Genomic DNA, 13,863 nt, shown 5'->3' on the forward strand with positions numbered 1-13,863 from the left:
ATTAGAATAGCTATTAACAGCTGCGGAGGCTGATGTTGTACAGGGACTTATGTAGCAAACTCATTACATAGCTTTGCACTCCTGGTCCCGAAGGTACTGAGTTAAAATCCCAGCAAACACATGGTGGCTCACAACCATCTGTACAGCTGCAGTGTACTCATATACATAAAATAAAAAAATTAATCTTTTTTTTTTAAAAAGAAAAGAAACAAGATCTATCAGGGTAATTTCGATGTAATAAAGGAATTAAACAGTATTTCAGGACTCCGGTAGCAACTGTAGCCTGATGATAAAGGAACATTTCTACTAGTGGCAGGGTTGTGGGTACCACTGTAAACACTGTGGTTTATTTCCCATATAACACGAGGAGGGGTGCTACATTTCAGCTTAGAAATAGATGAGAACAAACATGTGTGTTTTTCCCCCAAAGTCACGGATTTCTCTTACACGGAGCTCCAAGACAGTGCCATGACAGAACTCTGAAAGGCTACACACATGTAAGTGCAGAGTAGGTTGAAGGGAAAGCAAAAAGCAAATACAAGAGTTTGAATTTTTTCAAACCTATTATTTGTTTTTGCAGAAACGACATTTTTATGTATTACTCATACACAAACATAGACAACCCAGATTTCAGATCAAAAGCTGTTTGCTGCCTAGGGAGGGAACCCACCACATGCCAGAGCCTTTGGGCTTTCTCCCACCCTGCCCCAAACGCCAGGTTGAAGTATCACTTTTTATTGCCTCCTCTCCTTTACCAGCGAAGTCCCAAACCTTCAGCATCTCCTCTACAGGAGACCACTGAGTTTTAAGTTCAGACAGAACTGGTTCCCATTTAAGGGTGTATTTCTAGCATCCTCAGGGAACACGAAACTAATAACTCAATAGTGAGCTGTACAGTCACCCTTTAAAATATTGTTTAATGAGACGGCACTCCTCTGATTCCAAATAGCTAATGATTTGTGAAAGAATATAAACACGAGTGTTATAGACTGATAATTAAGCTTATCTGACATCCGCCATAGTCATCAGCATACTGGATGATAAATGACATTCAAATGTGCAGGTTTAGAAGGTAGTATTAAGGAGCTGGAGAGATGGCTCAGCAGTAGCACTAGCAGCACTCATAGCACTGACTACTCTTCCAGAGGTCTGGATTTCAGTATCAGCACCCACATGGTGGCTGGATCCAACGCCATCTCTGGACTCCATCAGAAGTGCATGTGATGCACAGACATACATGTAAGCAAAGTACCAAATACATAAAACAAAATAAAATTCCCTTTAAAAAAAAAGAAGAAGAGAAGAGTTTCGTTCATTTTATGTGTACAAAGAACAGTCTTTGCCTCTTCATAGGTGACTCTTTGCTTTCACTAGGAACAATGGCTGCCATGTCAGAAGACTCTTGCGTCAACTTCAAGGAAATGATGTTTATTGACAACACGCTTTACTTTATACGTAAGTCTAAATCAGTAGGACAAATGCAGGGCTCAGATACAGGTATTCAACAAGAAAAGAAATCATACAGTGAACTTAGGCCCCTGTTTGTCATCAAATTCTACTGCAATGTCTACTCCCCTCTCTAAAAATAACCATAAGATTCCTGAGGTCCCAGTGCCTTGTCCCACCTCAGGGATGGCACTCTGGCAGTAGCTCACCAAGATGGTGCCTGGGGCCCATCATGAAGATCCCATGAAAATGTGCCATTGAGAAAACCCTGCTTCCCAAAAGAAATGCTCATCATGATATTCTAGACCTTGAGTTCTGTGAACACCATTCATGTGAATATATTTGACCAGAGAGAGAGGAAGGAAGGAAGGGAGGGAGGGAGGGAGGGAGGGAGGGAGGGAGGGAGGGAGGGAGGGAGGGAGGGAGGAAGGAAGGGAGAGGAAGGAAGGAAGGAAGGAAGGAAGGAAGGAAGGAAGGAAGGAAGGAAGGAAGAGCAAGGAAGGGAGGGAGGGAGGGAGGGAGGGAGGGAGGGAGGGAGGGAGGGAGGGAGGGAGGGAGGGAGATTCTTCTCATTAAGCTTCCATGGGGGATTTGACTTCACTGAAAGTTCGGCTTTCCTCAGAAGCTTCCTGAAAAAGTCCTTAGATGTTTTTCCATTTAAACAATAAATTTAAAAGAAGAGTTTGCTGCTTTATAAAAAATACTTTTGCTATGTATTGAGATTTTAAAATCCTGGAATTAAATCTTTTAATTATTTTTTATTGTATGTATATGAGTGTTTCTTCTGTATGTATGTCTGTGCACCACATGCATGTGGTACCCATGGAGGTCAGAAGAGGACACTGGATCCATAGAACTGGATATGAGCTAACATGTGGGTGCTGGGAATCAAAGTACTAGTCCTCTGGAAGAGTAGACGGTGCTCTTAACTACTGAGCCATCTCTCCAGCCCTGGATTTTGGTTTTATACCTAACATAGCTAAGCACACATGAACCCTAATAGGCTTGGTTTTATGGGCTTGAATGCTTATCAAATCTGATATTCCTACTGGAGGCCAAAAGAGCCCATCCACAAACACAGAAGTTAAGGAGTGAGGAGTGGGGACCAGGCACCACACCTTCAATCTCAGCACTTCAGGAGGCAGAGGCAGGTGGACTCTCTAAGTCTGGGGCCAGTCTAGTCTACAGAGTGAGTTCCAGGTCAGCCAGAGCTATATAGTATCTCCCTGTCTACAGAGAGAGTTGGGGGAGGGGAGTGGAAGGAAGAATAGAGTTGCAAAAGGGTGGGAGAGAGGGGACATTTGAGCTGAACTGTATAATTTAACATATCGTGTTTCTCTTTTCCTCCCTTTAGCTGAAGAAAATGGTAAAGTATAAATTTATTTTTCTTTCTTTGCAAATTAGAAGGCACTTGAGACATATCTGCTGTCAGCTGGGAGAAACTGTCCATAGGGTTGTTTCCTAGGTAGATAATCATTACAGTTATATTAAATTCATGTGGTGAGAGCATAATAAAACTATAATTCCTCCACTGATGGACTTATAAGTTGTTTCCATCTTACGACTTTTGTTTACAGCACCCTTGTGGGATTCTTGGAGATTTCAGCTGTTCGGTTTGGTTTGATACTCATTCAGTAGGCTGGCCCAGAATTCACTATATTACCTGAACTGGCCTCAACTTTTCGATCCTCCTGCCTTAGCATCCTGAGTACCAGGATCACAAGTGTGCAGCATTCTTAGACAACAGTGTTAGCACAATGGGTCTGAACTACCTGTTCAGGATAAAATCTAGGAAGCAGAAATGCCAGGTTGACAACAGAGAAGGAAGAGCTGGCAAATCAAAGCTTGAAGCCGCTACACGAAGTACAAGTGGGCTCTCCCTTAGACGCTCGGACACTTTTCCAGTATTTTTCTTTAGTAAGGGAAAAGAACTGGTCTAGTGTGGTGGCATGCACCTTTTAGCCCACTTAGGAGGCAGAGGCAGGCAGATCTCTGAGTTTGAAGCCGGCTTGGTCTACAGAGCAAGGTCCAGGACAGCCAAGACTACACAGAGAAACCCTGTCTCAAAAAAGAAAAGAGACAGGGGGTGGGGGTCAGGGGAGGGAAGGAGAAGAAGACAGGGCCAGGAGACGAATGGGAGGGCTTTGTAAGGTCTGAGAACGTGGACAGCGTGAGTCAAAATGTAAGGAAACAAAAGGGCAGGAGGCTGGTCAGACAGTAAGACAGTGGAACCTCTGGCCGGAGAGTAGCTCCAAGCACAAACAGGAAACAGAGTGTCTTAGAAGCGGATGAATGCAGCAGTCAGCTTGATCATTGCTGCACCTAGAGGTATGTACTGACTCTAGAGAACAGTAGTACTCGGTCTATTTGTTATCTGGAAAAAAAAAAACCTAACTATTAATGATTCAATGTATATTATAGGAGACCTGGAATCAGACAACTTTGGCCGACTTCACTGTACAACCGCAGTAATACGGAATATAAATGACCAAGTTCTCTTCGTTGACAAAAGACAGCCTGTGTTCGAGGATATGACTGATATTGATCAAAGTGGTACTTTTCCCCTATTTATTTAAAAACACAGAGATGAGAAGACCACCCATTATTCTCCCTCCATTTTACTGCCTACACTCTCAAATATTGCATCTTTGACCCCATCCTTAAATGGAAAGTCACAGTAGTAAATATAATTTCACTTTAGAGCGTGCCCATACTTTTAGTTGGAGGGAGGAGTTGGGTCCAATAAAGACGCTGGCAGAGGACAAGTCACTCTGAGTCTACATGTGTACCACTAGTTCCCTTATTTTAATTGTATCCTCTGAGGAAGAGCCTCACCAAGTTAGATGCTTCATCCCCACTGGTTATAGCTAAACATACTGCTGACACCATCAAAACTCAATATTAAAAGCAAAACAGGGGCTGGCGAGATGGCTCAGTGGTTAAGAGCGCCGACTGCTCTTCTGAAGGTCCCGAGTTCAAATCCCAGCAACCACATGGTGGCTCACAACCATCCATAACGAAATCTGATGCCCTCTTCTGGAGTGTCTGAAGACAGCTACAGTGTACTTACATATAATAAATAAATCTTTAAAAAAAAAAATAAATAAAAGCAAAACAGAAGCCTTTCAAATGAACCTGCCTTCCACCAGAACACAAGAGCACCTCAGAGGATGGCATGATTAATGGGCGCCTCAAGTTATAAGTTCAAAATCACACAGTTTAGGACCTAGTTGAATGAATATTTTCAAAAAAGAAAATACTATCCTAAGATTCTTACCGCAGCAAATAGGTTTTTAATATTCCGTTGAACATTCAACAGTTAAACATAGTCTTTAGATTCAGAATAATGCTCTGTTTGAGAGTTGGTTTTGTTTTTGTTTTGGGACAGGATCTCACTATGTATCCCTAGCAGACTTAGAACTCTATCGGCCAGACAGACATAAAATTCTACCTACCCCTGCCTCCCAAGTCATGGAAATAAAGACATGCAGATACCTTTATTTCCACACCCAGCAGGGTTCATGGAATCTTTAACACACTCAAAAATTATCAGAGTGTCCTTAATACATTCAGAATATCTTTTTTATGTATATTGACGTTTTGCCAGCATGTATGTCTGTGTGAAATTACAGACAGTTGTGAGCGACATGTGGGTGCTCAAAACTGAACCCAGTGCTCTTAACCACTGAGCCATCTTCCCAGACCCCACTCAGAATATCTTTAGCACACTCATGTTGCCCACTCATGTTTTATAACACCTTGTAAGTGTGTTTTAAGGGGTGTCTGGTCAACGGGGCATTATGTCTGTCAACTGTCTGACCAAAACTGAGTGCAGAGTAGTGATCGGCCTATTAAGGTGGATCTAGCCTTTGGCTACGTTTCTGCAGGTGCTGATTTAGGAGAAAACTATTGTAACTAGTGGCATCACTTATGAATATTTGTTTCAGCCAGTGAACCCCAGACCAGACTGATAATATACATGTACAAAGACAGTGAAGTAAGAGGACTGGCTGTGACCCTCTCTGTGAAGGATAGTAAAATGTCTACCCTCTCCTGTAAGAACAAGATCATTTCCTTTGAGGTAAGATTCAGCTTCATTTGGGTTTTAGTCATATTAATGGACAAAATGATCATATCCAGTGATTTTTCAGACCAACCCTTGATCTAGAGCTGGAAGACCAGAGACATCCACTGAAATTGATGGTAGTAGGGAATTATCAAGCCCTTTGGTCTAGTGTGATGATACTTGCTTGTCTAATTTTGTCTCTGAGTCTATCAGAGAGGAAATGACCACTGAGTGTTTTCTTTTCAGAAAGGGTTTCTTGTATTCTAGACTGACCTTATACTCAGTGTATAGCTGAGGGTGACCTTGAACTTTTAACCCTTCCATCTCTACTCCCATGTGCTAGGATTACGGGTGTCTGTCACTGTACCCTGTCTCATGCTCTGGGTCTTTCACTAATACAAATCTTAGCCACTGTGGCCACAGACAGGGTTCGGATAAGACCCAGTTGCAGCTCCTGCTGTATCACTAGGGCTTTGTAGCTAAGAATTAGTTCTCAGCTAGACTTTGAGCTTACGTTTGGTCCTAGATCAGCTCCTGCAGCTTACAGTCTCTCCCTAAGTTGTGGCTTAGCAGGCACAGTTTCAGAAGCAGCTGCTAGTGAGAGAGTACTTAGCATGACCGTCAACCCCGAGGCCATACTTGTTCATAAAGGACAATGGCCAAAAACTATGACTCTCAGTTCTATAACTAGTTCAGTTAAAACCCTCCTCAGAGTCTTCTATGCATCTTAGGGGGTTAGGGTGCCTTTTCAATTCTAGAGATTTCTCTATCAATCCATAGGATCATGATGATCTTTGGTACCATGGAGTCAAAATGCACTCCAAAATATTAGTTCTATGATTAACATGGAAGAACCTCGGGCAGTGCCCATATCTTCTAATACACCCTGAAAAGGTAGACAAGATGTAAGAATAGGAAAAGCCAGGCACTCCTAGCAGCTACAGGCCCAGTGTGAGGGACTACAGCTTCCAGACACCTAATCCTGATAGACTCTGGTGTCTGAATAAAAGAGAGAGGAATCAGCATGTGGTCTCTCTGGGCAGGACCCACCAAAGAGATTATACTCTGGACAAAAAGGAGAGACAACTGTGCACTGTCACGCTTGGCAGAAAGGCAGAATCAGGGGCCACAGACTGAGCCAGTACAGGCAGGCTATTGAGAAACCCAAGACTCAGTCATAGCACAGCTCCTGGGTTTAATCACGCTGCAGCTTAGCTCCAGGATCCACAGAAAGAAGCAGCTGACCTTCTTCACACCTCCTGCATCTCACTGTGAGCTGCGGAACTCAAGGAGGAGGGCAGTGTTTGTAGCTACAGACAACCGAGGAAGACAAGAACAGGAATTAGCCCAAAGTGATAGCTAGCTTTGCTAGAACTTTACTCCATCATTAGCAGACAGACTCCACTTCGTGGAAGAGAACGGAAGGAAGCTCTCTAGGCATAAGGGAATTCTGAGGTGGAAAAGGTCAGAATGGATGGGGAAAAAAAGAAGTTAAGAGTTAAAGGGCTGGAAAGATGGCTCAGTGGTTAAAACCACTGACTGCTCTTCCGGAGGTCCTGAGTTCAATTCCCAGCAACCACATGGTGGCTCACAACCATCTGTAAAGGGATCTGATGCCCTCTTCTGTTGTGTCTGAAGACAGTGACAGTGTACTCACATACATAAAATAAATAAAGCTTAAAAAAAAGAAGAAGAATTAAAGAAAGGTGGTCAGTACTCATATTATTCTATATTCAGAGGTTTTTTTTCTTAACTTTTGAAAAAATTAAAACTGCTTTAGGTCTGTTTAGCAATAGACTTCTAAATAAACTGTGCATATTCAATTTGTTAATATCCTCTTTTAAAAAATATTTCACTTCGTGTGTGTGTGTGTGTGTGTGTGTATGTATGTATGTATGTATGTTTCTTCAGAGGTCAGAAGGAAGAATTGGATCTCCTGGTACTGGAGTTCAGGCATTTGCGAGCTGCCAAATTCCAGACTTCTGAGAGCAGGGCAGCAAGCACTCTTAACCCCGAGCCTTTCATCGCTCCTGCCCCGTTTGTTTATATCCTTAAAAATTATGTGTTTTGTGTTTTCTCCATAGGAAATGGATCCACCTGAAAATATTGATGATATACAAAGTGATCTCATATTCTTTCAGAAACGTGTTCCAGGACACAACAAGATGGAGTTTGAATCTTCACTGTATGAAGGACACTTTCTTGCTTGCCAAAAGGAAGATGATGCTTTCAAACTCATTCTGAAAAAAAAGGATGAAAATGGGGATAAATCTGTAATGTTCACTCTCACTAACTTACATCAAAGTTAGGTGGGGAGGGTTTGTGTTCCAGAAAGATGATTAGCACACATGCGCCTTGTGATGACCTCGCCTGTATTTCCATAACAGAATACCCGAGGCTGCATGATTTATAGAGTAAACACGTTTATTTGTCGCATGTGTCCAGCCCAATTTCTACTCCCTGGAGAATTGTCCTGGATGCATCACAACATAGAAGATAAAAGGAAAGGAATCAGCCGCATGTGAATTAGCACATGGATGGGCCTTACCCCATAGCAACTGAGTCTTGAGAGAGGCAATAACAGTCTCCGTCACTAAAGCCTGATATAATTCTATGGAAAATTTTAAGATAGTGCTCATAGGGTAGAGGGATGGCTCACTGGTTAAGAGCACATGCTACTCTTCAAGAGGATCAAGTTAGAAAATGCCCCGGTGAGCCTGTGAAGTCAGCTCTATCCTCCCACTGTTGTGGGTTCCAGGTTCCAGGAGGCAAACTAAGATCATCAGGCATAGCAAGCGCTCTTACCTAAGGGAGGTGGCCATCTCTCTGGCCGCATTATGTGTTATTTTTAGCCGTTATAACTTTGTTTCACTGTGAAAAGCTTAAACACATCAACATTATTATACAGTTCATACTGCCTGTTACCTCAGCTCCAGCAGCACTGACACCTTCTTCTGGGCACCCACACTCACCTATACACATGTACACATATGTATGTACCTAAGCCGAGTGGTAGAGGTCCCAGCACTCTGGAGACAGAAGTAGATGGATCTGTGTGAGTTCGATGCCAGCACCATATTGTCTTCTGCTCTTTTTTCTGACTCTTAGACATATGTAGAGATTAAGCCTGGTTCTTCCTCCCAGCCACATGCTCCCAGAAATAATACTCAGACTCGAAACGTATTTACAAATATCTTGGCCATATAGCTAAACTCCTCTCTGACTAGATCGTAACTTAGTATAATCCATTTATCTTAACCTACACTTGCCATGTGACTGGTTACCTGTGTTCAGGTAACATGCATCCATGTCGTCACATCTTCCCAGCCCCCCAGATGCCCTACCTTCTATTCTACCCTTTACTATAGACTATAGGTTGTTTGTTTTTTTAATTGACAGGTAAGACATCCATACAATACACAAGCTATTTCCTCTACAGACATATGTTGCTTTTTTCCCCCTGTCTTCTCTCGACACATGGACTTTATAACTTAAAGAGAAAAATGTTAACTCATAGAGGTTATTTTTTCCTTGTTAGTTTTTCCAGATTTCAAGCCTGTGATTTTTGCTGCACAGAGAATTAACCTAGTTCATAGAAAACAGTTAGTCATAGTTGGAAATCTTTCTAAATCTACTGACAGTTGTCAGAAATCTCTACAGCCAGCTGGGCCTTGGTATTCACAGCTTCAAGCGTGCTCTACATTTGATTCCCCCGCCCCTTCAGTGGTGTTCAGTACATTGGTTCCTGGCTGGGCCTTGACCCCTCCTGTGGGCTGCTTTTCTTTTGGTTTGGTTTTGCTTCTTGTCTGTTTCTAGAGTCAGTGCGTTGCACAGAGCTCAGGTATAAAAGCTAGAAAGTAAAAGCAATAGAGAGCATAACCCCTGCACACATGGAGCTTGAGATGAGACCATGAGACCTGACCTGTCTAAAGCAGGTCTGTAATATAGCTCTCCTCCTCCTCTCCCCTCCCCCATTTGTCTCCTTCCTTTTCTGTGAAACACTTTCTTTTTTGGGCTCTGTATTAGAGTTCTCTAGAGGAAGAGAATTGATTGGACACACACACACACACGTGATTTATTAGAGTGGCTTACAGACTATGTATGGTTCAACTAGTCCAACAATGGCTGTCTACCAACAAAAAGTCTAAGAATAATGCTGGGTGTCTCAGCTGCTCTTCAGTGTATGCCAGAATCCTGAAGAAGTGGGCTCCCATCCTCATGAAGAAATCTCTTGACAGCAAGAGTGAGGGCAAGCAGGCAAAAGCAAGCAAGCTTCCTTCTCCCATGTCATTTATATAGACTGCCACAGGAGGCATGGCCTACATTAAGAGTGGTTCTTCCCACCTCAAAGGTCCAGACTGAAAATGGGTCTTTCCCACTGCAAATTATTTCATTAAGAAAAATTCCCTTAGGGGTGTACACTTTTTTTGTTGCTCATTCTAGATGTAGTTAATTTGACAAAAAGAAATCGCCATCACGGGCTCTGACACAGGAGGACACTCTGCTAGATGTTTCCAGAATTATTCACTTTGCTAGAGCTTTTGTACTTTTTCAAAATTGAGTATTTTTCAGAAAGCTCTCAAATGTCACACTCTGACCACAATATATTTTTAAGATTTTATTTTAATTTTTAATTATGTACACACGTATGGGGGGGGGGGGGTATGAGAGTGCAGTGCCCAAGGAGGCCGGAGGAGGGCGTCAGGTTCTCTGGAGCTGGACTGAAAGGCAGATTTACGCCGCCTGATATGGGCGCTTGGAACGGAATTTCAGTTCCCTGCAAGAGCACTCCTAATGCCTGAGCCATCTCCCATCTTCACAACACCTTTAGTATCAGACGCACACAATATTTTTTAATATCGAGAGAGATGGCTCAGCAGTTAAGAGTGCTTCCAGTTCTTCCAGAGGACCTGAGTTCAGTTCCCAGCACCCACCTCCCCTAATGTACAACTGCCTGTTAACTCGAGCTCCAGGAGATCCAAGGCCCCCTTCTGACCTGCTGTGGGTTGCCTTGATGATGTTTATATTTTGATGTCAATTCTGCTTCCTCAAGAGAGGCTGCCCCCCAACCTCCGCCCCAGGAGTGGCTCATGTACTCAGGTGATCTCACTGGCCCTTCTCCTCATTCTAACTGGTCGAATAAAGGCTGGAGCCGATGATTGGGCAATGGAAGGGAAAGGTGGGACTGGAGGTCTGGGAGGAGGGAAGAAGGAGAAGGGGATGCAAGGGTCCATAATTCACGGAAGAATGATATCCCAGACTCAAATAGTATGTAAGTGCAAAGAGTGTTTTATTCTGTAGAAGTCCAACATGCTGAGGTTCCTCCATTACCAGAATAGAGACATCTGAGTGAGCTCGTAGGCCTGAGGCACATGAGGCACATGAGGGAATTCGGGGTAGATGACCTCTATGCTAATCTGTTGGGTCCATCCACATGGACATGTGGGGGCTGAGGAGGTCTGGAAACTGCTGGCTGAGGAAGTAGCTGGGGAAGTCTGGAAACTGCTGCTGACCCATTGTTTGTCCTCGCCTCAGGCCAGGTGGGGGGTCAGCTTCTGAGGCCTGGACTTGCCTGGAATTGCCCAGTTCTTGAAAACAGAGATCTAGGCCTAGTCTCCTTAATTGCCAATTTGAAGCCTGTCATGGAACCAGCCTAGCCATCTCACTTCCCCCTTTTAGTAACGGACCATCTCGAATCTTTGAGATGTTTCTGAGGTCCCTACACTAGAAGCTCCAGCCAGCCCTATGTCAAGGAGAAAACCTAGTAACACAGTGGAAATGGCCACCCGTTTAACTCAATTGTATGGAGGTGCTAGCTGGTTGAAGACATTCTCCCCAGAGTAATAAGTCACTCTGGGTGCAAGCTGTACTAGAACATAAGAATCCTCAGTGTATTTACAACCAGGCCATAAATAAATGGCGTATGCCCCAAGGTACAAGCCTGTCAAGCATCCTCTGGGGGATGGGCAGCATGTATCGGGCAACAGTAGGAGTTACAGTGTGGATGCAGAGGTGGCTATGTTGGCAGTCTCCTTCTTTGTAGGATAGGCTTCTACCCATCCTGAAACGTTATCTATAAAAACTTTTATAGCAAATACTTCCTGGCTTTATTTCTGTAGAGTCTATTTCCCAATTAGCCCCTGGCTACTGATCCCTGATTCTGGTTCCTGGAGTGGCTCCTTGATTGGGGCCTGAGGAGTTCACAACCTGGCAGGCGGCCCAGTCTGAGATTACCTGATCAACCAAGTGTCCTAAGTCAGATACTTTGTACCTTGCCCCTCACAGCAATTCCTTCAGTTTTCAGTGTGAAGCTTGATGAATCTGATGGATGAGTGGCTTAGCAAACTCCTCAGCTAGGATGGTGCAGCCTTCAGAGGTCAGCAACCATCATCTCTTCTGTAAACTCCCTGGCGTTTCCCCTGATGTCACTTGTCTTTACTAGTATATTTAGGGATGGCTGGGAGCACAGGGGGCAGCAAAGATACCAGACTGTTGGCAGTGGAAGCCTCCCTTTTAGCTTTATCAGCTAGCCTGTTCCCTCGGGCTATTTCTGATGTCCCTTTCTGATGCCCAGGGCAATGAATTATGGCCACTTTGAGAGGAAGCCAAAATGCCTCCAATAAAGCAAGTATTTCCTTCAGCAGTCAATAATCCCGTCTGCTGTCGGTATAAATGTTAGCTATGGCTCCTTTTGCCAGCTGTAAGGCCTGGGTTAGAGTCCTTAGTTCAGCTTTCTGTGCTGAAGTTCCCAGTGGCAAAGCAGTTTCCCAAATAACAGAGCCCAAGTCCATAACTGATTCCATTCTGGATGAAGCTGCTCCTGTCCGTGAAGTAGATATGTTCCATGTCTGACCAGAATATGTCACTGTGGTCTGGCATGATATTCTGGATGTGCCCCAGAACTATAGAGCAATCATGCTATATGTCTGAGGATGGGTCAGAGAGCGGGGTGGCTGAGTTTAGGGCAGATGATGGGTTATCTCTTATGCAAAGGGAATTAAAACAGTAGAGCCTGAAAGTGTACCAATCTGGTGTTGGACAGCCACTGACTGAGTGGATTCTTGGGGGTCCCCACAATAGAATGGGGGATGGTGCTAATAAGTTCCGGTCCCGTGGTTATTTTGTCAGCATCCTTTGCTAGCTGGGCAGCAGCAGCAGCTAGGATCCAAAGGCAGGCTGGACACCCTTGTGCCACTGGGTCCAGCTTCTTAGATAAATAAGCCCCAGGTCTTTTCCAAGAACCCAAAGTTTGGGTGAGCAAACACATACAGACACACAGACACAGACACAGACACAGACACAGACACAGACACAGACACAGACACAGACACAGACACAGACACAGACACAGACACAGACAATGCACACAGAAGAAAGTGTAACTTAAAAGTTTGCAAGCCCCTAGATAGAGCTCTTCAGTCTTGAGTGTCCACAGTGAATGTCTGCGATGAGGGGCAGAAGGTGACATCTGTCACTTAGGCTTTGCTTGTCCTTTATCAGTGGCAGGTAGCCTTAGATTCTTGCGCAGTTAAAGATTTACTATAGAGAACAGAATACCTATATCTTCTGGCCCAAGAGCAGCGAGGTCACCAGCAGCACAGGCTGCACACAATGTGCAGAGCCGACACTTTGTCCCCACCTGGCCAGCACGCCCCTTCCACTTTGATAACACTGCACACCCAAGTCTTCCAGTAAGTACCTGGAAAGGCACCACCCTTCTCTCCTGGCACCTTGACATAGAAAGTTGAACCTAGGCAAGGGATCAAACTTGCCCCTATGAAATAAGTGCTATTTGCCAAGCCACGTGTCATTTACTACACAGATGGCCACAAATCAAGTTCTCAACTCAGTCTCCATGGGCAGGCCAAGCTTAGGGAAGTGTGCACAAGTTGCTTAAGGAAAAAGAGCCTGAAGGTCACATGTAAGACAGAGTAGAGTTTCCTCACTTTTCTAAGTAGTCATTAAGCCTTTTATTAGTAGGATTTGGTAGCAGTAGTATGTTCGTGTGTGTACACGCACACAAATGCGACTATCATTGCATGTTCAGCGTGATTCACGGGTGGAGGTCAGAGGCCAACTTTTAAGAGTAAATTGCCCCTCCTTCCACCATGTAGGTTCTGGAGGTTGAATGCAGGTCATCAGGCTTGGCAGCAAGCACCTTAGCCACGAAGTCACCTCCCTTACCCAGTTCTGAACCTCTGGTCCTGCTACCTCAGTCTCCCAAGTTCACTACGGGCATGCTCCCACCATGCCCAGCCCACTGTGCATTCGTTCATTTTATGTTTGCATAAAGGCCATAACTTTATCTCATGCAGGAAGTTATCATTGAACTACCCAAGAGGAAGGGGGCA

At 44.2% G+C, this 13,863-nt stretch overlaps 1 protein-coding gene across 8 annotated transcripts in view; it reads left to right on the forward strand.

Annotated features, from left to right (window-relative positions):
• The window catches only part of Il18 (interleukin 18), a 27,142-nt gene extending 19,194 nt beyond the window's left edge, over nt 1-7,948 (forward strand). For 7 of the 8 annotated variants that reach the window (NM_008360.2, NM_001357221.1, XM_030244065.1 and 4 more), the window contains 5 exons: nt 1,375-1,455; nt 2,801-2,812; nt 3,868-3,999; nt 5,394-5,527; nt 7,597-7,948. In NM_008360.2, coding sequence (NP_032386.1) covers nt 1,380-1,455; nt 2,801-2,812; nt 3,868-3,999; nt 5,394-5,527; nt 7,597-7,821 — 579 coding nt within the window. In that variant the 5' untranslated portion in view covers nt 1,375-1,379 and the 3' untranslated portion in view covers nt 7,822-7,948. The remainder of the gene's footprint in view (nt 1-1,374; nt 1,456-2,800; nt 2,813-3,867; nt 4,000-5,393; nt 5,528-7,596) is intronic. The other variant, NM_001357222.1, reaches the window with a different exon arrangement.
• Nucleotides 7,949-13,863: the final 5,915 nt, after the last annotated feature.

The sequence above is a fragment of the Mus musculus genome, chromosome 9, assembly GCF_000001635.26.
Source record: "Mus musculus strain C57BL/6J chromosome 9, GRCm38.p6 C57BL/6J".
Lineage (NCBI taxonomy): Eukaryota > Metazoa > Chordata > Mammalia > Rodentia > Muridae > Mus > Mus musculus.